The 23,952-nt window shown below is 45.2% G+C and overlaps 2 protein-coding genes across 2 annotated transcripts; one reads left to right on the forward strand and one right to left on the reverse strand.

Moving 5' to 3' along the window:
- Nucleotides 1–707: 707 nt before the first annotated feature.
- rasip1 (Ras interacting protein 1) lies at nt 708–11,228 on the reverse strand. The gene is made up of 16 exons (XM_071395082.1): nt 10,875–11,228; nt 9,740–9,870; nt 8,750–9,195; nt 8,086–8,346; nt 7,720–7,964; nt 7,433–7,606; nt 6,819–7,023; nt 6,233–6,531; nt 5,857–6,018; nt 5,295–5,335; nt 4,247–4,401; nt 3,809–3,921; nt 3,412–3,706; nt 2,844–3,007; nt 2,250–2,391; nt 708–1,575 (listed from the first exon to the last, which is right to left on the reverse strand). Exons 2-16 carry the CDS (start codon nt 9,868–9,870, stop codon nt 1,397–1,399), a joined length of 3,012 nt encoding a protein of 1,003 aa, XP_071251183.1. The 5' UTR covers nt 10,875–11,228; the 3' UTR covers nt 708–1,396.
- A 2,088-nt stretch (nt 11,229–13,316) lies between these two features.
- cox6b2 (cytochrome c oxidase subunit 6B2) lies at nt 13,317–16,298 on the forward strand. The gene is made up of 4 exons (XM_071395083.1): nt 13,317–13,473; nt 14,188–14,317; nt 15,319–15,419; nt 16,086–16,298. Exons 2-4 carry the CDS (start codon nt 14,212–14,214, stop codon nt 16,137–16,139), a joined length of 261 nt encoding a protein of 86 aa, XP_071251184.1. The 5' UTR covers nt 13,317–13,473; nt 14,188–14,211; the 3' UTR covers nt 16,140–16,298.
- Nucleotides 16,299–23,952: the final 7,654 nt, after the last annotated feature.

Genomic DNA, 23,952 nt, shown 5'->3' on the forward strand with positions numbered 1-23,952 from the left:
TTCGGCCTGAGTCTACCGAGTGACAACAAATAGTTAGGTTACTTACAGTAACATGGTTTATGAGACGCTCGCAGGCCGTCACACAAACAGATGTTACTCACACCACACTGTCTGACATCACCCGTCTGCTGCCCGTCCACGAAAACCGCGCACTAATTTCACTTAAACGAGCTACTGGACATTTTATGAGACCAACTATCGGATATGGCGCATTAATGAAATAAAGGAACAAACTGATTAGACTGTTCAGCGTGTGTCATCACCGCACAGAGAGGAAATGAAAAATCTTACCCACTGCATTGGAGTCATTCTCTCTGACCCCTCAGACAGTTCACCTTGGCACAGCCAGGCATCATCATCGAGTGTGGTCGTCATCTGCTTCCTAAGCCATGGAAGCACCATCGTGCGTATGTTATGTCTATGTTGGAATAACCTATTAATCACACAGGAAATATGATATTTCGGAAATCGGGTTGATTGACAGGGACCCCCGCTAATTCCATAGTCTAGTAACTGTTGAGTCATCATTCCAGGGGTTGACTGTCGCCACCTTGTGGTCCTTTCATTCTGGCACCCCGGGTACAAAATTAGTCGGACATTCACCTTTCCAGACCCTGTCTAGCTGTTGAGTTGTGTGGTACAATCAAAGTAATAAAAAAACAAGGACAAAACAGCCATAACAAAGGAAACACACTATGGACAGATCATAGGGTACCAACATTTTATTTATAATATGAGGACAGTTAGAAATAAAATACACATGGTAAAACAGTTTTCTTCATAGTGTTAGTGTTTACTTTGGTATACAATCTAATGTTCTGTGACAATACACATTTACTATATTCTTTATATGAGAATATCTGTGAGCATCCATCCATCCAGTATAAAGCTGACCTACAGGGATATCTTCTACATAATAACATTGTCATACCATCATTTATGCTTCATTTTGCAGAACTTTTCTTTTTCAGGCAACCACTGCATTCAGGCAATGTGTTACAAAATAAAGAGTGTTTAGAGAACAGTAAAAGAACAGTTGTATTGTCTTACGGTTAGATAACTATTACATTGTGTTATGACTTTCTTTTGACAGTTGCCATTCCTCACACCAGTTGCCATTCCCCACACCAGTTGCCATTCCTCACACCAGTTGCCATTCCTCACACCAGTTGCCATTCCTCACACCAGTTGCCATTCCTATCCATTGCATCTGTCTTACGACAGAGGGTTCAATATAGGGTTAATTTCAAAGTTGCTGAGATGGATGAGGTTGCCCCTAGATGCTGATCAAGGGTCAGTTTTGTGTCTTTCTCCCTTCATGGTTGAGGCGGATGGTGAACTGATCCTAGAACTGTGCCTAAGGGTAGCTTCTACCCGGAGCTCAACTGTCCAGCGCTCACAGCCTGGTCCTCTGATTGGCTGGCAGCTCATCCTGGTCGAGTCCCCACAGGAAGTTGCGCAAGCGTGTCACTTCCTTTTGTAGCTCGGGGCTGGGGATTGGCTGGGAGAGGTCCAGCTGAGGCGTCTCATTTGGCAGGATGAGAGGGGGGTGGTCCAGGAAACTTTCGAAGATGTCTTGGACAGAAAAGCATGAATATAAATTTTGTGGTCTGAGATTCTTAGGAAGAAATCATACCCCTTCTATACATGTGTACAAACAATGTTCGGAATGTCTAAGGGCTGAATCCTGATTTGAGATCACAAATATTTTCTAATTGACATAAATGCATAAGTTACATTAACATTCTACTTATCTCCAGTTTACAGTTGTATCTAATGTTGTGTTCATAACCAAGTTGGAAGTTGTGAAGTCGTAAATACCAGTTAGATGCATTCACATGCTTTAAACTCATTGAGAAACGCCGATTGGCTAATGTCTTAAAAGCTTCATCAACCATAATCTAAAAGTAGAGCTATCATGCTTGTAAACAAATTATAGTGTTCAAAAACCATATTAATAGATTGCTATTTATAATTTATGTTTTGTTGTTACATTTAACTACTGAAAATGCTGTTATAGAAGTCTATTTCTTAGTAGGTGATGTCAGAGGTCAGAATGTAGGAGAAGTCAGAGCTTAGGGATGATAGACGAGTTTCCCACTAGTAATTACTAGTTGGAGGACAGTTCACACGGATATTTTCCCTGTCGTATATGGTAAATACTACCTTCCCACTTGGTTATGAATGCAGCATTAGCTCCTACATAATGACCCTCCAGGACTCCCAACTCCTCCCCTCTCGTGTCTCACCACCACTGAGCTCCGTCCCAGGGGGAGGGGCCCAGGAGGCCGGTGGGGCTCTGGCCGGTCCCAGCTTGTAATGGGTCAGCAGATGGTACAGCTGGGTGGGGCTTAGCAAGGCGTGGTCCTCCTGTAGGCTGGCCCAGGATGACTGGCGGGGGGAGAGACAAGTGAACAACCAATGAGCAACAAAACAGAGAAGGAGGAAAAGTGGACGATATCAGCAATGTCTACAACTGAGATGGGATGCCAAATCTGAAATCTACCCCTAGCCCCTTGTCACCTCTAGATTACCCCTTATATCTGAAAATAACTAAATGGCTGTGAACAAATTAATGGAAAAACGTGTCTATCTAGCTTCCTAGAGCGGTTATCATACAGTTTATACCTATCTGATCCAATCAGCTTTAGGAGAAGGCATCAGGAAGTGTCTAGAGGTAGGGGCTAGGGGTGGATGTGTGATAAGTCAAATAGGTTTAGAGGAAGAACAACACAACAACAAAAACAACGAGACCATAACATGATTCTTTATCCAGAATGTTTTGGGTCATTATCTTGCTAAATCGACTGATTGTTAACTGGCTAAACCAGCATTATTTTTACCTGGATGAGGCGGGTCTTAGGGACGCACAGGAAATTGACTGTGACGGACAGCTTCTTCAGGAACTCAGAGGCGATATCTCCAAGTCCCGCGCCCTGCAGCCAGTCCAGAACCAGGTCCAGGTTTGTACGGATCTGGACCGCTCTAGACCAGGAGAACAGACCATCTGAGAGAGGGAGGGAGTGAGGGACAGAGTGAGAGAAGAGGAAGATGAGACAGAAAGAGATGTAGTGTGTGTGTGTGTGTGTGTGTGTGTGTGTGTGTGTGTGTGTGTGTGTGTGTGTGTGTGTGTGTGTGTGTGTGTGTGTGTGTGTGTGTGTTAGTGCACATCTGAACCAGGGTTGGAAAGTTCTAGTTATTTCAGAGCCACACCCAGATTCTCTGTCTCGCTGTGCTTGGTAGCGCTCATCCCCTTATGACCTCTACACTAAATGGTTCGTGCACAAACAATGGCTTGTGTAGCGGAAAGCAATTTCTGCATGTGTAATGTGGAACCCACTTAGCTTATGACTGCAGCTTCCTCAGACCAACCCCTGACCTGGGGCCCCAGTATGACCCCTGCCCTCTCACCTCTCTCCAGCAGTGTGTTGAGCAGGGAGGTGTTGGTGAAGAAGAAGAGGTAGCCGAAGGTTTGGGAGGTGAGTGGGGGGGAGAGGCAGGCCTCCCGGGACAGCATCAGGGAGCAACGGTACACCTCCACCAGCCCAGCCACCGTAGGGGGGAGGGAGGACACGTCCTCCCCTTCTCCCTCCCCTCCACCACCCTCACCCCCATCCATCTCCCTACCCTCATCTCTCTCCTTCTCTTTCTCCAGGCTGGAGAAAGGGTTGTTGTCCAGGAGAGCTGGGAGGAGGGAGTACAGCGTCTGACAGAGACAGAGAGAGATGAATTCATGTAGTGATCGGGATATAATTATGTACGGTAACTGGATTGTGTCTTGAGTGTGAGGTAACTCAACCTCCCTCACCTTTGTGAGGTGGTACACGCACTGTTGGAAGGTGTGCATTATCACGTCATCAAGCTGCGCCAGGGCCTCGGAGCAGGTGTCCAGGTCAGCTGACAACACTGGGTCACCAGGAGCTGAGGGTAGATATATATGCATTAACTTCTAACTACTGTCATATAACTACTGTTATTGTAGAACAATCAAAAATATATTTCACTTTCTCAATGACGAAACTAACTTGTTTTGACTACTGTGGTGCTAAATGATGATAGCAGGAATGTCACACAGGAAGAGGAAGACAGGGAGACACAAAGATACAACGGCCGTGTGACGTCAAAAAGAGAGACAAGGTTAATATGACAAAATGCTTTTCTTGGAGAACGAAGCTTTTTGGCAGATGATCGATGGTGATCTGCATTGATCAAGAGGAAAAAGACTCTTATGACACGGGTGTCTCACCCTCAAACTCCCAGTCTCTCTCCATGGCCTCAGCTTTGACCTGGAAGAAGTTGAGGAGCTCTGTGGCATTGGACATCCAGAACATCAGAGGTCGAAGGTCAGAGGACAGCTTCTGTGCACTGGGCGCACTCAGTTCAACCTCCTGCTCTGTGGAACTGGGCAGACCAGAACACACACAGTGTTATAGAAGTTGTTGTCACTATCTATTCATCTATCTCAAGGAGTTACAGCAAGTCCTTGGTCTATTTTAATGAGCATGCAGTGACGGGGGTCAGTAACACTTTATTTGGGGCGGCAGGTAGCGTAGCGGTTGGAGCGTAGGACTAGTAACCGAAAGGTTGCAAGATCGAATCCCCGAGCTGACAAGGTAAAAATCTGTTGTTCTGCCCCTGAACGAGGCAGTTAACCCACTGTTCCTAGGCTGTCATTGAAAATAAGAATTTGTTCTTAACTGGCTTGCCTAGTTAAATAAAGGTAAAATAAAAAATTACATTTGGATAGTCCATCTGCAGATGCTTTACAGACTGTCAGTAACATTTCAACTAACTGTCTACTAACCATAACCCTTAACCCAGATCCTAACCCTTATCCTAGCCCTTATTCTAAACTTAACCCTAACCGTAAACTTAGCATGCAGTTACTTATCAACAGATAGTTTGTTGATAATATGACCATATGTAGGGCATCTACAGATGGACAATCCAGACTATCCAAATAAAGTGTGACCCAGGGTCCCACTACATCTGATTACATCTGTTAACTGCTATTCACTTGGGATAACATCTGCTAAATGAACATTAATATTAATAGATATTTGTGTACCGTATTAGTTTATCAGTATCATATACAGTTTATACTTTGTGTAAACGTCACATATTTTAATCATGAATCCTTGCATAATGCTAAATAGTATCTGCATGTTCATCACATAATTTACAGACACACAAGCTGGACAATTAGTGCTCTTGATTCCCCCTAATACAGCCCTAAGGGAAGTTCCAAACACAGGAAACAGCTGAAATATGACGTTGAGCAGAAATGATCTTACTTTTGCGTGGGATGCTTATCCCCGAATTCCTTAATGTTGTCCTGTAAAAAGAGTTGGAGAGGGAAGAGAGGATATGAGAGGAGAGACATGTCTCGGCTTAGTGGCAGAGGGGGGAGGGGGGGGTGAGTTGGGTTACAAAGTCTGGACAGGCCACCAGGACAATTACAACACAGTTTCCAGAAGGAAGTGACATCAGCTCATCCCCTGTTCTGTTCATCTACAGTGACAGGCATCCATCTGTCTGTCTGTCTGTCTGTCTGTCTGTCTGTCTGTCTGGTCTGGTCTGGTCTGGTCTGGTCTGGTCTGGTCTGGTCTGGTCTTGTCTGTCTGTCTGTCTGTCTGTCTGTCTGTCTGTCTGTCTGTCTGTCTGTGTCTAAATGAATCCCTGTTCACAGCCTACAGTGTTTCAGAGAAAGACATGTCAGTCTGGGGCTGGCTTTATAACCCTTTACAATCCTATTTTATCTGCTGTGTATCTTTCTCTGTCAGTCTTGACTGAGCTATGGCTAGTTAGCGTTATTACAACTGAGATGATCCTAGACAGTCTTTCAAATGAACTCACCCAAACGATCCCTTTGATCTGATTGGCTGCTTTCAGCAGCAACTTAGGCGTGAGGACGGGATCCAGGTGTTTGGAGGCGTGGTCAATCATGATTGACAGGAGAAAGGCTGGGGCTAAAGGCCCGCCCTCTGAGTCTGGAGAGGAGTTCTTAGAGATTATCTCCTGATGGAGAAACAGTTGCTTTAAATGTATAGTCCTGTTTCAGCTCATATGTACCCGTTATCAACCAAGAAAGTAATATATGTGGTAACAATAGATACTTTAAGTTTCAGGTACCTCCCCCTACTTATATAACACAGTTCTCTACTCTAATCTGTTGCAGACAGGTAGCAGACACAGTGGTGTCTAACAGACACAGGGGTCTTTCTTCTCTCACCTGTAGTAGAGCGTCAGTGTGGCGGGGCTGGAACCGCAGCAGAGCCTCAGTGGACCCCAGGTACTGCCTCAACGCTTCCTGTCTGTCCACCAATCCCGAGAGGCAGCAGGTGGAGGGAACGTCAGCTTGCCAGGGCAGCGCCAATGCAAGCGGAGGGGCCGGGGTCACGCGTGGGTCACGATACAGGAAGAGGAAGTGACCTCCTATGCCAACCACGTCCCCAGGTTTAAGCACCGCCTCCCGGTAGAGAGCTTCTCCGTTGTGTGTGACAGCTCCTCCTCTGAAGGGACGCATCAGAGCTGGGGGGAGAGAGAAAATAGGTTGATTAACTAGCAACACTATAATTGAAGTTCTGCTCATAAACTGTGTCTAGTGGTAGGATCTCTAGAGATTGATTGTGGACATGGAAATACTGTAAAATCAGGTGTCAACGTGTAGTAAGGAATTGTTACTTCTTTGGATAGATGTAAGCATATATGGAAAAGACTCCCTATTTTGCTGGCACTTTTCTGTTTGTTCAGGTCTGCAAACATCACAGGAGTGGGGCCAGGATTTAGGACTAGGGTTGTTTGTGGACCCGGCCTACCTTGCCCAGAGGGAGCGTCGGGTACGGCTGAGTCTCTCCTGACCAACAGGTGCCTGGCCAGCATGTCTGGAGCAGAGAGGAACGTTTCCACCTTCAGAGGCCTCTTCCCCTTCCTCTCCCTTTCTCTGTCCTTCTCTCTCTCCCTCATCGTTGGCTTCCGCCCAAACACGTGTGTGTGCCCTGCCATGATGTACAAAACAAAGTCCTGTAGAAAACACAGAAAACACACACAGAGGAGAACGGAAGAAGGAAATAAAGAAAGAAAGAGAGAAGGGAGTCTGTTATCATCCGAAGGACATGGTTATGATAAGGAGACATCTTGGAGATCTTAAGTTGTGCGGAGGTCAGGAGATAAGGAATGAAGTGTGTCACAGTTTGCTACAATGAAGACCTGTGTGAGGTCACTGTGAGAGATGGAGTGATGTACACAGTGGGGTTTTGTGTGTCTCCAAAGGTATTGTGTTGCTGTAAGTCTGTTTTGTGCTCAGGGTTGAATGGGAGAGGCTGGGGAAGGGTTGGAAACAGTGATGGTATGTGGCGATTAGGGGAATGCAGGTATGATGTCATGTTCAGGGTGTGTGTGTGTGTGATCATCTGGGAGGCGCAGGTCTAACCTTGCTCTGGTCGTAGCCCTGCAGCAACAGGAAGTAGGGTCGGTCCGTGGGCGGGAGGATCAGGCTCTGTGACATCACTTCCAGGTCGCAGGCTGAGTAGTCTTTCTCCTCCTCTACTGCCTTGTCTGCTTTGTTCCTCCGCTCCACCTCGTCTCTGACCTTTGACCTCATCATCTAAGACAGAGGGAGGAGTCTTTATGGTCAGACTGCTGCACTGCTGAGATTAGGTGGGGTTGCCCTGTTGCTATCATGTTGCAATATATGTTGAAACATCCTCTCATCCTCACCTCTCCGTGCTCCAATGGAGCTATCATGCTCACAATGTTCTTCCTGTCCTGGAGTCCTGCACTGTTGTTAGGGTGGTTTCCGGAGCGACGGGGGTCATTGCCAACGTGGTTTCCTTGGCGACGCCTCAGGCTGAGGTTCATGTCGCTGATGCTCCTCCTGAGGTCCGAGTTCCGTCCTCGATGACCTCGCTCGCCCTCCTCAGCCCCGCCCCCCGACTGTATGCGGCTCCGCCTCCAACGTACACCTGTTACCACGACATCCAGACATATCATTAAAAACAAAGAAACTACACTTTTCACTGGATGACTGTAGGAAACCCCAGATGTAAGAGCTGGTCATCTAGAGACACTATATTGTCCTTTTACCTGTGTGGTTCTCTCCTTCCCTCTCTCGCTCCTTCTCTTTCTCCCTCTCCTCTTTTTCGTAGTCGTCCCGTCTCTGGATCTCAAAGCGGCGTTCAAACCCATCCTTGGGCCGCCACATGTCCACCAATAGCAGTGGGCATTCCCATTCTGCCACGCCCCTACGACACTCTGTCTCCCATTGGACGGCTCCATCTGGTTGCTGGATGGGCTTTCCAATGACATCACACAACAGGAAGTCTTCCGGGCTGTGTTTCTGTAGGGCTAGGAGAGGGAGGCAGGGCGACCAGGCTAATTATTTTTCCTATGAATATGACTTGCATAAACTGGACATTATTGCTCAATTGAGGTGTTCACAGCTGTGGTTTATTTACTGGAACAATTCTGGCTAGGTGCCTGACTTCATGGTGCAATGATATGTGTCAACAAGGAATATGAATACCAGTAAGCCACTGGCCCTTTCTCTACAGTTACTGTCATTTCCCGTCCTTCTGCTATGGCAGGAATAGGCTACATACTGAAAGTCCCAAAGCTTTTGGCTATAATAGTTATTGTGTGGTAATCATACAATAATCTAATCCCATGTTTATCTGTACTTTCACGCCTCTCTTACATGAATCCCTGTACTGTACTCGGTCTGTACTCTCTCTCTCTTTCTGCCTCTTACCTGCATCGTCCGTCTCCTCCCTCTCTCTCTCCGTATAGCGGGTGATGACCTGGGCGATGAGCTGTTTGGCTGTAGAGTGGGAGGTGGCCAGTAAAGAGCGGTAGTTAGCCCCACTAGACAGAGCATCCCCATAGATCTTGATGAGGCCTGGGGCTGTGGAGGAAGCAGGGGGCAGGTAGTGGTGGGAGGAAGGGGCAGCAGAGTGGGCCCACACCTCCCTCTCCTTCTCTCCTATGGCCTTGTCTCGATCACTGTTGGAGCGCCCCCTCAGGAAGAGGTGGGAAAGACGCTTGGTGCGGGACTGGGGCCCGGCTGGACGGGGCCGGAGGAAGGCCGGAGAGGGGGAGGGGGATGGGGGAGCGAGGGAGGGGGTGGAGATGGAGAGGGAAGAGGAAGGGGCAGAGGGGGCCTCGTGGAGGGACGCTGCATCAGAGCTTGTGGTGGACCTAGTGAGAGAGAAGGAGAGGAGGGGGAAAGAAAGAGAGAGAGGGGGAGTAGGGGATGTCAGCTGTGAGTTATGGTTGACAGAACTGAACATAGACAATATTAACTGCTAGAAAACGGTCACAGGATTCAAGGAACACTGCATGACATGTGACACATGACCATACAATCAAATCAGTCCATAACGAGCTGTTCTCTTGGTTAATTTATTGTATGCAAAAACATGTCAGACACTTAACTTGACTGTGGCTGGAGATATAGTGAGGAGGACTGAAAGATAAACAAACTGAATACAGAACAAACTGAAAAAACAGCGAGTCGGCAGACAGACACAGACAGAAAGACCAACCGAGTTAAGAGACCTGGGTTGATGTGTGACAGACAAACAGACTGAAAGACCAACCGAGTTAAGAGACCTGGGTTGATGTGTGATAAGTTGATTAGTTGAGTCAGATGTGTTACTGCTGGACTAGAACAAAATCGTTGAGAATCAACATTGGACTAAGTGACATTGAGGTACTGTACATAGGTAGCAGAGAGACTGACTTGACAGAGACGGCGCTGGGCCAGCGGCCCCCCAGCTTGGCAAAGTGTTTCCTGGGAGAGTTGATCCACAGACCCACAGGGAAATGGAGCTTCCTGAAGCGAGGACTGTCAGTCCCCTCCATCTGATCCATCTGAGAACCAAAGAGAGAGAGAGAGAAAGGTATTGTGTAATGTGAGAACTCAAAGAACACAGATCAAATGTTCATAATCTTTGAGTTAATTAATTAAGATGTGTGTGGACTATACTGTTAAACATTCTATTCATGAGGGCCTGAAAGAGGCCCTTGATATATTTGGACAAAAATCAAAGGTTAAATCATCAGGGGGAGGAAGACTGACCTTTTCCTCCAAACAACCCAACTGGGGGTATGTAATCCTAAACTTGTCAAATAATGACATCATCATCATGAATAGTTTAAGGTCATCATCATGAATAGTTTGAGATCCTCCGGATCCTTGTGGAATTGTTCATTGTTACACACCAAAGGAATTTGGCTGTGGAAATGATTGTTGCCCCCCATTGGTAAAAAAATAAATATATTTTTTGAAAACGGTAGATAGGTTACACTTGGCTCAAATCATCTCAAATTCTACAGCACTGTAAATTACATCTTTGTCACAAAGGTACTCTAAGTTGAATGTGTGTCATTCCTCCTTATCCAAACAGGAAGTGTGTTGTACAGGCCTCAGATACAGCTGTCGTGTTGAAAGGGAAATCCCCACTCTTAAGGTCACTACATGTCTGTCGCATCAGCCTTCAACTAGGAGTAGAATGAAATTACTCGTAATGGTGGAATGTAGAGTTTTGGGAGGGAAAACTGTGCTTAGGGACAGCTTCTACTCTTCTAAAAATTAGATGTGTCCAATTTTTTTTTATGTAGAACGGTTCAAATTTGAACCCAAATAATATTTTTTTCATTGTTATTTTTTAAATTAAACTTTCTATAATGCAATGTTGCAAAAGAAACAGCAAAAACTTATCAGCAACATTTTACTGTGGAAAATGATCAATATTGTGACCTCTAACAGCTTATCATTGATGACAGCTCAAAACTTAAAGAATCTCATGGAAAAGTAATGAACCAATGCAACACAATATGCCCTCTACAATAAAAGCGTACTTGAAAGTACTTACCGAGAACGACTGCAGTTCCCTCTTCGTATAAGTGTTTTATTAGTCCTTCTCAACAGAAAAAAATTAAATTGTTAAAAACAACTTCGTATTTTCCTTTTTCCCCAAGACAAAAACTCCATTTTCAAAACGTCTATCTGCGCCACAGGTATCTCTCTTTCTCTCGAACACGTTCTCTTCATCAATATATTCTCTTTTTAAATCAGAACATATTTTTCTCCACTTTCTCTCGTTTTCTTTGTGTTTTCTGTCTGTCTTCTAAGTAATGGTGGTAAGGGCTCCTTCTCTCTCTTTCTCTGCCTCTGTGGGTCTATAGATAGAGAAACAGGCCCATTGTTCTAAGTGACAGAATTTCCTTCCTTCGTGCTGGACAACACCTATATCCTGAGAGAGAGAGAGAGAGAGAGAGAGAGAGAGAGAGAGAGAGAGAGGGGAAATGGGGAGATTATTTTGTGATGCACACACTTGCTGGCCCCTTGTACCCTCCCTGGACATACTGTATATACTGTACATACACACTATAAAGAGATAAGACTAGGAATAGAGATTGGGGGGAGGGGTTAATCCAGCATTCCCCTGTCTCCCCCAAGCACACATGCACACTCGTGGACACTGGTCGGATTCCGTTAGACCATTGCCTTTGGCATTAGGATGCTTTGGAGCGCTGGGGTTGGGTACGGAGAAGATTGGGTGGGGGGGTGGAGGAGGGGGCGGGGGCTGGGGGGGCAGTGAGAATCTGTGATTAATTTGGACAACTAATTACTTTAACAAAGCCACTCAGAGAAAATAGGTTTATGCTCCCAGGATAAAAATGATAGCAGTCAGTCAGAACGTATACCTTTTGTCTAGTTGTCCACAGGAATGTTGCTTTTTAAGTGTAGTCCAGAGTTCAGCTCTTTGATAGTCCAACAAATTTCATTGTAGTACATCAAGAAACAGGCCTATAATGTTTTCTAGAAAAGGACATCATTTGAGCAGCAGGTTTTTGCTGAAAAGAGGAAGAAGGAAACAGCGAGACAGGAAGTCAGAGAAAGAGGGACACCTGTGACCTCTGACCTTGTCTACAACAGGAAGATGGTGACAGGAAAAGAGAGGACAGGCAGGGAGAGAGGGGAGCAAGAAAAGGAGAAAGAGAGAAAGTTACATTGGATTCATCATAATATCTGAACCAATAGGCTAAGGCTACATACATCCCTTCCACTATAATAAAATATATAGTTCACACTATCCATTCTTACAATGTGTTAATAAATGTACAATAAAGCTTGAAACTATGCAACTGAAATTATAGGCTATTACAGGTACTACCAAAACACACAAAAACTAGACGCTTCCTTCGAAATGAGACAGTGTGCCAAACCACACAGTGTACTTCCACTGAGTAGGTAGTGAGCTCGTCCAGACACTCTGAGGTCTTTGGTTTGGAGAGGTGCTCACAGACAGGGATGGCCGGGTGACAGCAGCCTGTGAACACTCCTTTGCGTCATGGAGTTTCTTTGTTTAGTTTGCTTTTGCCACGCGGTTGACAACTTATCCCCCTTTCCAGGTAGGTAACACTCTGTGGGTTTTCGTTGGAATAATTGTCAACTAAAAGAATGACACTTTAAACTTGGCACTGTTCAGTTGTGGGCCTGCACAATATTCTCTTCCTTGTTCTCTATCTCTTTTCTTTGGGAACAGAGAAGAGTTAGAAGCTATTTATCTTTACTATTGTTAGACATACTGACACAGTTGCGGGGGATCTTTTTTAGCCTGGGCAAAGCTTTATTACAATGTCCATTTTGGGCTGGTACTGTGGGCCCTGTATTTTAGAAACAATACAAACAAGCTCTTCTCACAGCCTACATTGCTTACAAATGTGTGAGCAACTTTTCTGAGCAAGACAACGCTGCTGGAGGACAGAGATTTGCAGAGGTTTCTAGATGTTGAGAGGGAGGGGTAAAAATAAATGACACAGCATTGGTGTGCTTCTACACCTGCATTGCTTGCTGTTTGGGGTTTTAGGCTGGGTTTCTGTACAGCACTTCGAGATATTAGCTGATGTACGAAGGGCTATATAAAATAAACTTGATTGATTGATTGGCCATCCTGTTGATTTGAGGCAGGAGATCAGGCTTTTGATTTGGGACAGGATCAGGTGTTTTTGTACGGGGCTACAACAGAAAATGTGCTGTTGGGGGTAATGGGAGACTGGCATTGGGAAACACTGTACTAGGCTATCACTGACATGTTTGACATGATCTTCTTCGTGTAAATAAATGATGCAAAATTCAGTGATTACACTTCATATGGCTTAAAAATCTCAAAGTGATTCCCATAATTTATTTGTGTTTCTAATCATTGTTTATAGGCAATAGAGAAGGAATTATGCATAAAAACCTGGGAAACTGACTCATTCCTTTTCTCATTCCCATGCCATGGTGATTCTCATTCCCATGCCATGGTGATTCTCATTCCCATGCCAACTTTTCTCATTCCATGCCATGGTGATTACGCTTGCTCGTCCACTCATAACCTCCAACATCCCAGCATACACTGCGTTACGGTCTTCCGGGGAGAGAGGACATCATCATACCCGAGAGGACACAAGAAACAGTCCAAGGTAGGTCGTGGAAAACGGCCGGAAAATCATAATAATTTGTCTCTTTCAATTAATATAGAGGGTCGTATTTTTTTGTTTGTGTAAAAGTATTTTAATTAATTGGAAATAACGTGTGCCGTGCCACTGTTTTGATACAGCCGGCTAGCTAGCTGGGTTCAAGCTAGTGTAGCTAGCTAGCTAGCCAGCAAGCAAGCCAACAAATACATTTGAAGCTGTGCCAACTATGTTAGCAAGCTATGCTACATTAGTTCATTCGATGTGGTTAGCGAGCTGTAATTTCTAACTTTCTAGCTAGTCAGAAATCTCCATTCAAGTCTTTTACTTATTTGTTAACTAACGTTAGTTACCTGGAAATAAGGATTGATAAATCACCTTCCATGACTGAATTCTAGCTAGCTAAGGTTACCAGCTTTCTATCGGTCTGTCTGTCCTAATTGTGAGTTGTCATTGCGGTAGCTATGACCTAGTCAAATAGACACCTGTACAGGCTCTCATGGATAAGTATTTTGCTAGCTAATAGGCCTATCTGAACTAGTCCATTCCATATTCTATTATCATAACAAGATAATTTCCTACTGTATGTGCAAGTGTACAGTTAACTTCAGAAGCCCAGGCCAGTCAACGAGAACAGATTTGGAAGGATGGCCTCGTGAGACTACTGTACAGCTCATGTTTAGTGACATTATATGACAGCTCCCTATCGATGTGTTTCAGTGTTGACATAGTGAGACCGCCAGCATGTCTGATGTTATTGAGGAGAAGATAAAGAACTACAGGACGGCTCCCTTTGACGCACGCTTCCCCAACACCAACCAGACCCGCAACTGCTTTCAGAACTATCTGGGTAAGTTAGCTAGCTGATCAACTACTTCTCTTTTCTGACCCGACACACACTCTATCTCCCTCATCCCCTCTTTCTCCAGGGCCTGCCAGCAGTCTACTGCTCATTTCTACCTCCCAACTGACACACACACACAATGGTGAAAGGACAGGATACTTCTAGCCATCAGGCTCTTCTACCACCCTGAACACTCTTGGTTCCCTTCCCAGCAAATTTGTTCACAAAGATAAAGATCTTGGTTGGTTAACAAAACAAGGATTGTTATCTGAAGCCCAATTTAACCTCATTTGCCTGGACTAAGAATCATGCTGTTGATGATTTGCAGTTGATGTGCATTGTAAACGGTGGTATTTGCTCTCGAAGCATTGATGCATGTCCAACTTCTTTGGTTGATAAGAGCCCCATGAGAAGCACCTCCTCAGACAGAGTGATCTAAATCACTATTGGTTCACATTAGACCAGATAGAATGTTGGCTGTCCGTCAGCTATTCACCAAGGTACGCCATCATAAGCCAACTGTCTGTACAGACTGATATGTCCGTTAGACAAGGGTACTACTTGGGTATGCCAGATCTTTTCGGTCTTCAACACTCGTTTAGTAAGGATAGCCTAATGTATCTGTCGTTGTACCTTTTTATTTACGTTGACATTTTAGTCATTTAGCAGACTAACAGTAGTGATTGCATACATGTATTTTCTTTGCTTCATACTGGTCTCCCGTGGGATTCAAACCCACAGCCTTGGCGTTGCACGCGCCCATGCTCAACCGATTGAGCCACACGGGACCCCATAGGTTTTCTCTCTGCTCTGTTAGTTTTAATTAGTGTCAGATTAATGTTGACATCATTTAGCACATCAGACAAGGGTCCATTTGTGGTGGCTGTTTGCATTTAGATTTTTAGGTTCAGAAACGTAACACCAGTTTCAGTAAAAGTTGTAATAACTGTCTTAATGCTTACCACTTCATTCTGTCAATATTAACTCTCTCCTCCCTCTCTTTCTAGACTTCCACAGGTGCAACAAAGCTTTGTCAGAAAAAGGCCAGGATGTGGCTCCCTGTGACTGGTACCAGAGGGTCTACAAGAGTATCTGTCCCATGAGCTGGGTACGTATGCTGCTACTGTGGCTCATAGTATGGTGCGGGCACTACTTTATAAGGTTAAGCAGAGCTATAGAGTGGCAAACTATTCAAACAGAGCCTAAAGGAGTGGGCATACACACAATGCCCCCTAACTGCCTTCCCATGGTTGTGTAGTATTGTCAGCAATGATTGGACCTCCCCTAGAGATGGATGATGAATCACTTTAATCAGCTCACGTTAGAACCTACTTTCACTCACATTAGCAGTGCCTCAACTATTCACAATGTGCCAACAGTCTGATGAGCATCACATTCCATAGAATCCTTTAGTAGTTCCGGCATGTCTCAGCTCTGCCAACAGTCTGTTCTGACATGTCCACTGAGTGGTACAGTTATGAATGTACCTGTTCTTCTGTGTCTCAAATGTCCTTACCTGAAGTGGTAGTTGGTATACAGTGTGGACCTCTATGTTGCAAGTGTTTATACCCTCTGTTTGTTGTGAGTCCAAAGCTGACCATGCTTCCAGTCTGAAGTCGATTCCTACCTCCTACCCTTAGACACTTTTCATAGATCTGAAAGCATGGGATGGGTGTACAGTGAAGGCAGAATGAAGGCTACAGTAGCTACTGTGTTATAACTGTATGTTACACTGATAGGCAGTTTAACCTGATGAGCGCATTTCCTCCTGCAGGTCGCCAAGTGGGACGACCAGATAGAGGCCGGAAGCTTTCCCGGCAAGATCTAAAATGGCTAACCTCAGGACATTCTGTTAGCCACACCTTCAACTTTGACCCCTGTAGCGTGCCTAAGGACATGTGTTGACCACGTACCACACCATTCTTAATGTTATTAACAGTGTTACTTATGTTACAAGCACTTAATAAAAATACGCACCCGTTTTGAACCTGTCTGGTGGTGGTTCATTTGGTATTTTATTAGGATCCCCGTTAGCTGTTGCAGCAGTTACTCTTCCTGGGTCCACACAAAACCTAAAACGTGACAAAATACCTAACACTGATAAACGGAAGAGAAACACATTTTAGATAAGAACAATAAAACAAAAAAAGGTCCTGTTGTACTGCATATATATATATACACAGCCTATACAGTTGAAGTCGGAAGTTTACCTTACCCAAATACATTAAAACTCAGTCTTTCACCATTTCTGAGATTTAATCCTTGTAGAAATTCTCTACCACTTTATTTTAAGAATGTGAAATGTCCGAATAATAGTAGAGAGAATTATTTATTTCAGATTTGATTTCTTTCATCACATTCCCAGTGGGTCAGAAGTTTACATACTCAATTAGTAGTTGGTAGCATTGCCTTTTAAATTGTTTAACTTGGGTCAAAGTTTTGGGTAGCCTTCCACAAGCTTCCCACAATAAGTTGGATGAATTTTGGCCCATTCCTCCTGACAGCTGATGTAACTCAGTCAGGTTTTTAGGCCTCCTTGCTCGCACACGCCTTTTCAGTTCTGCCCACACATTTTCTATAGGATTGAGGTCAGGGCTTTGTGATGGCCACTCCAATACCTTGACTTTGTTGTCCTTAAGCCATTTTGCCACAACTTTGGAAGATGCTTGGGGTCATTGTCCATTTGGAAGACCCATTTGCGACCAAGCTTTAACTTCCTGACTGATGTCTTTAGATGTTTCTTAAATATATCAACATCATTTTCCTTCTTCATGATGCCAACTATTTTGTGAAGTGCACCAGTCCCTCCTGCAGCAAAGCACCCCCACAACATGATGCTGCCACCCCCGTGCTTCACGGTTGGGAAGGTGTTCTACGGCTTGCAAGCCTCCCCCTTTTTCCTCCAAACATAACGATGGTCATTATGGCCAAACAGTTCTATTTTTGTTTCATCAGACCAGAGGACATTTCTCCAAAAAGTATGATCTTTGTCCCCATGTGCAGTTGCAAACCATAGTCTGGCTTTTTTATCGCGGATTTGGAGCAGTGGCTTCTTCCTTGCTGAGCGGCCTTTCGGGTTATGTTGATATAGGACTCGTTTTACTGTGGATATATATACTTTTGTACCTGTTTCCTCCAGCATCTTCATAAGGTCCTTTGCTGTTCTGGGATTGATTTTTACTTTTAGCACCAAAGTACTTTCATCTCTAGGAGACAGAATGCGTCTCCTTCCTGAGCGGTATGATGGCTGCGTGGACCCATGGTGTTTATACTTGCGTACTATTGTTTGTACAGATGAACATGGTACCTGCAGGTGTTTGGAAATTGCTCCCAAGGATGAACCAGACTTGTGGAGGTCTACAATTATTTTTCTGAGGTCTTGGCTGATTTCTTTAGATTTTCCCATGATGTCAAGCAAAGAGGCACTGAGTTTGAAGGTAGGCCTTGAGATACATCCACAGGTACACTTCCAATTGACTCAAATTATGTCAGTTAGCCTATCAAAAGCTTCTAAAGCCATGACATAATTTTTTTGAATTTTCTAAGCTGTTTAAAGGCACAGTCAACTCAGTGTATGTAAACTTCTGAACCACTGGAATTGTGATACAGTGAATTATAAGTGAAATAATCTGTCTGTAAACAGTTGTTGGAAAAATGACTTCTGTCATGCCCGAAGTAGATGTCCTAACCGACTTGCCACAACTACAGTTTGTTAACAAGAAATTTGTGGAGTGGTTGAAAAACGAGTTTTAATGACTCCAACCTAAGTGTATGTAAACTTCCGACTTCAACTGTACATACAAGATTTTAGGTCATTCAGCAGGGTTCCCCAACTGGTGGGCCGATTCAGGCCCGCTGGTCATTTTATTTGGACCCCCTGTTAATTTTTTCTTGTTGGACATAAAAGACTGTTAAAAAAAAAACACTAGCAAATCAGCTCAAAGTGATTTTAATTTTGTTAATCCAAAGTATTCCCACACATAGAGATATATATTTTATCATATAGTAATGTAAGCAAGGTTTGCCATTTTTATGTTTTAGTCCAGTGTTATGTCTGTTTGGGCTTCTTGTGGTCAATTTGCATCTACAAATGATTTGTAATTCGGCCCGTGGCTGAATCTAGTTGATGATCTCTGTCATACAGGTTAGAGGCCATGAGGTGTTGCCTCACTTTGTTTAAAAAAAATAGTTTTTGCCGCTTGCCTGAGTGACCCGAGTTGGAAGTCAGTTCCATGCAACCATCGCTCGATACGATACTGTGCATTACCTTGAGTGCATTCTGGATTTGGGGACCGTGAAGTGACCCCTGGTGTTATGTCTGGTGGGTTAGTACTGTGTCAGCTGTATGTAAGTGAATTATACAAACAATTTGGAATTTTCAACAGTATGTTTCTTACAAGAGTGATGTGGTCAATCTCATCTACTTTGCACCATGAGAGACATTGGGTTGTAGTTTCAACATTAATTCTCGCTATTTTGACAGGGTACTTTTTACTTTGATATACCATTTAGTTCAGCTGGACATGTTTGAGTTACAATGATGTTTCTGTGATAGTCGGTCTATTGAATAGTTGTTGGTCATTAGGATTGCAAATTTTTTGACTGAGAAATTCCAATCAATCTTATACATTTTATGACTGGGCTCAGTCACAGCATAGACTGACATTGATTCTGCAGCTTGTAAGTGTTCCAAAGAAGCTAATCTCCATACGATGGCAATTGTCATTACTAGAAATCAGTTCAATGCAATGCCCACTTTGTAACACAGGGTGGCAGTGTTGGATCAATTCAAAGCATTTCTGCTAATGTAACCAGTTTCTGCATACTGGTAGTCTTGAAGAGCTTTCTGATCAGTGAGAATGTTTGCTGATTTAAATTTTTTTTATTTTATTTGTGCCTTATATCATGACCACATCAGTAGGGTGGAGATGGAGTGTGTCTCAGTGCACGTAACACACCACACACACCTCTCCCCCTCCTTCTGTTGACTACAGCAGGCTTTCACAGCTCCCTGGCAATGCAATGTTATTGGCTTAGAGAGACCACATGACCAGTGGAGATGTTGGCCGATTGGTTTCCCTGGCAACAGCTCTGAGACCACAGACAGGATGTGAGAGAGGGGAGGGAGACAGTGATAGACTAAGCAAAAGTCATGTCTGTCAATCCCACGTAATCAAACTTGTGGGTCCCTGTCAAATGATCAAATTCCTTTTTTATTGGTCAGGATTTACTTGTTTTTGGACCGAAAGCAAGCGCATTCCAAACTAGACTTAAGCAATGCATGTCATTCAGATTTTTTGTGGATAGTTGAAAGTGTTTCTTTCTGCAGGATTTTCCTTCTCAGTAATGAAGGTGCCTCCTCTACATCCCTCTCATTTTATAGATGTTTCATAAGTAGTGATGTCTTGGAGGAGAACGGGCAGGGTTTCATAAGTAGTGACGTGTTGGAGGAGGACACGCAGGGTTTCATAAGTAGTGATGTCTTGGAGGAGGACAGGCAGGGTTTCATAAGTAGTGATGTCTTGGAGGAGGACAGGCAGGGTTTCATAAGTAGTGACGTGTTGGAGGAGGACAGGCAGGGTTTCATAAGTAGTGATGTCTTGGAGGAGGACAGGCAGGGTTTCATAAGTAGTGACGTGTTGGAGGAGGACAGGCAGGGTTTCATAAGTAGTGACGTGTTGGAGGAGGACAGGCAGGGTTTCATAAGTAGTGACGTGTTGGAGGAGGACAGGCAGGGTTTCATAAGTAGTGATGTCTTGGAGGAGGACAGGCAGGGTTTCATAAGTAGTGACGTGTTGGAGGAGGACAGGCAGGGTTTCATAAGTAGTGAAGTGTTGGAGGAGGACAGGCAGGGTTTCATAAGTAGTGATGTCTTGGAGGAGGACAGGCAGGGTTTCATAAGTAGTGACGTGTTGGAGGAGGACAGGCAGGGTTTCATAAGTAGTGAAGTGTTGGAGGAGGACAGGCAGGGTTTCATAAGTAGTGACGTGTTGGAGGAGGACCCGCAGGGTTTCATAAGTAGTGATGTCTTGGAGGAGGACAGGCAGGGTTTCATAAGTAGTGACGTGTTGGAGGAGGACAGGCAGGGTTTCATAAGTAGTGACGTGTTGGAGGAGGACAGGCAGGGTTTCATAAGTAGTGATGTCTTGGAGGAGGACAGGCAGGGTTTCATAAGTAGTGACGTGTTGGAGGAGGACAGGCAGGGTTTCATAAGTAGTGACGTGTTGGAGGAGGACAGGCAGGGTTTCATAAGTAGTGACGTGTTGGAGGAGGACAGGCAGGGTTTCATAAGTAGTGACGTGTTGGAGGAGGACAGGCAGGGTTTCATAAGTAGTGAAGTGTTGGAGGAGGACAGGCAGGGTTTCATAAGTAGTGACGTGTTGGAGGAGGACAGGCAGGGTTTCATAAGTAGTGACGTGTTGGAGGAGGACAGGCAGGGTTTCATAAGTAGTGACGTGTTGGAGGAGGACAGGCAGGGTTTCATAAGTAGTGACGTGTTGGAGGAGGACAGGCAGGGTTTCATAAGTAGTGACGTGTTGGAGGAGGACAGGCAGGGTTTCATAAGTAGTGACGTGTTGGAGGAGGACAGGCAGGGTTTCATAAGTAGTGACGTGTTGGAGGAGGACAGGCAGGGTTTCATAAGTAGTGACGTGTTGGAGGAGGACAGGCAGGGTTTCATAAGTAGTGACGTGTTGGAGGAGGACAGGCAGGGTTTCATAAGTAGTGATGTCTTGGAGGAGAACGGGCAGGGTTTCATAAGTAGTGACGTGTTGGAGGAGGACAGGCAGAGTTTCATAAGTAGTGACGTGTTGGAGGAGGACAGGCAGGGTTTCATAAGTAGTGATGTCTTGGAGGAGGACAGGCAGGGTTTCATAAGTAGTGACGTGTTGGAGGAGGACAGGCAGGGTTTCATAAGTAGTGACGTGTTGGAGGAGGACAGGCAGGGTTTCATAAGTAGTGACGTGTTGGAGGAGGACAGGCAGGGTTTCATAAGTAGTGACGTGTTGGAGGAGGACAGGCAGGGTTTCATAAGTAGTGATGTCTTGGAGGAGGACAGGCAGGGTTTCATAAGTAGTGACGTGTTGGAGGAGGACAGGCAGAGTTTCATAAGTAGTGACGTGTTGGAGGAGGACAGGCAGGGTTTCATAAGTAGTGACGTGTTGGAGGAGGACAGGCAGGGTTTCATAAGTAGTGACGTGTTGGAGGAGGACAGGCAGGGTTTCATAAGTAGTGAAGTGTTGGAGGAGGACAGGCAGGGTTTCATAAGTAGTGACGTGTTGGAGGAGGACAGGCAGGGTTTCATAAGTAGTGAAGTGTTGGAGGAGGACAGGCAGGGTTTCATAAGTAGTGACGTGTTGGAGGAGGACAGGCAGGGTTTCATAAGTAGTGACGTGTTGGAGGAGGACAGGCAGGGTTTCATAAGTAGTGACGTGTTGGAGGAGGACACGCAGGGTTTCATAAGTAGTGATGTCTTGGAGGAGGACAGGCAGGGTTTCATAAGTAGTGACGTGTTGGAGGACAGGCAGGGTTTCATAAGTAGTGACGTCTTGGAGGAGGACACGCAGGGTTTCATAAGTAGTGATGTCTTGGAGGAGGACAGGCAGGGTTTCATAAGTAGTGACGTCTTGGAGGAGGACAGGCAGGGTTTCATAAGTAGTGACGTCTTGGAGGAGGACACGCAGGGTTTCATAAGTAGTGATGTCTTGGAGGAGGACAGGCAGGGTTTCATAAGTAGTGACGTGTTGGAGGAGGACAGGCAGGGTTTCATAAGTAGTGATGTCTTGGAGGAGGACAGGCAGGGTTTCATAAGTAGTGACGTCTTGGAGGAGGACAGGCAGGGTTTCATAAGTAGTGACGTCTTGGAGGAGGACACGCAGGGTTTCATAAGTAGTGATGTCTTGGAGGAGGACAGGCAGGGTTTCATAAGTAGTGACGTGTTGGAGGACAGGCAGGGTTTCATAAGTAGTGACGTGTTGGAGGAGGACAGGCAGGGTTTCATAAGTAGTGACGTGTTGGAGGAGGACAGGCAGGGTTTCATAAGTAGTGATGTGTTGGAGGAGGACAGGCAGGGTTTCATAGGTGTTAGCAGTTGATGTTACTCTTCAATAACACAGACCCCAAAGAAAATCAGTGGGAGGAAAATAGGTTTATTAAAAGAGAACAAATCATGTTGGGAGGTAGATGGTAGATGTTCATTCTCCCCTGTCCTCAGTGATTCTCCCGTGTGATTCTTACAGGATGTAATTTATAACCCACAGCCCTAGCCTATGGTTGACCAATTAGAATTCCTTGCAGTAAAATTGGGCCAATGGACAAATAACAAGTATCCTATTTTAGACTCAATGTACAGACGATTCAGACCAATGAAAACGTGGCACACAGATTATAAACAGATGTTGAACTGAAAACCTTTAGTCCTCTCGTCCTCTGCGTTGTGTATTATCTTAAAATATTCTTACATAGACATGACGTCTAGGAGAACGGGCAGGGTTTCATAGACATGACCTCTAGGAGAACGGGCAGGGTTTCATAGACATGACCTCTAGGAGAACGGGCAGGGTTTCATAGACATGACCTCTAGGAGAACGGGCAGGGTTTCATAGACATGACCTCTAGGAGAACGGGCAGGGTTTCATAGACATGACCTCTAGGAGAACGGGCAGGGTTTCATAGACATGACCTCTAGGAGAACGGGCAGGGTTTCATAGACATGACCTCTAGGAGAACGGGCAGGGTTTCATAGACATGACGTCTAGGAGAACGGGCAGGGTTTCATAGACATGACCTCTAGGAGAACGGGCAGGGTTTCATAGACATGACCTCTAGGAGAACGGGCAGGGTTTCATAGACATGACGTCTAGGAGAACGGGCAGGGTTTCATAGACATGACCTCTAGGAGAACGGGCAGGGTTTCATAGACATGACCTCTAGGAGAACGGGCAGGGTTTCATAGACATGACCTCTAGGAGAACGGGCAGGGTTTCATAGACATGACGTCTAGGAGAACGGGCAGGGTTTCATAGACATGACCTCTAGGAGAACGGGCAGGGTTTCATAGACATGACCTCTAGGAGAACGGGCAGGGTTTCATAGGCATGACCTCTAGGAGAACGGGCAGGGTTTCATAGACATGACGTCTAGGAGAACGGGCAGGGTTTCATAGACATGACCTCTAGGAGAACGGGCAGGGTTTCATAGACATGACCTCTAGGAGAACGGGCAGGGTTTCATAGGCATGACGTCTAGGAGAACGGGCAGGGTTTCATAGACATGACCTCTAGGAGAACAGGCAGGGTTTCATAGACATGACCTCTAGGAGAACAGGCAGGGTTTCATAGACATGACCTCTAGGAGAACGGGCAGGGTTTCATAGACATGACGTCTAGGAGAACGGGCAGCGTTTCATAGACATGACGTCTAGGAGAACGGGCAGGGTTTCATAGACATGACCTCTCGGAGAACGGGCAGGGTTTCATAGACATGACGTCTAGGAGAACGGGCAGGGTTTCATAGGCATGACCTCTAGGAGAACGGGCAGGGTTTCATAGACATGACGTCTAGGAGAACGGGCAGGGTTTCATAGACATGACGTCTAGGAGAACGGGCAGGGTTTCATAGGCATGACGTCTAGGAGAACGGGC

Source organism: Salvelinus alpinus, chromosome 4, assembly GCF_045679555.1.
Source record: "Salvelinus alpinus chromosome 4, SLU_Salpinus.1, whole genome shotgun sequence".
Classification (NCBI taxonomy): domain Eukaryota; kingdom Metazoa; phylum Chordata; class Actinopteri; order Salmoniformes; family Salmonidae; genus Salvelinus; species Salvelinus alpinus.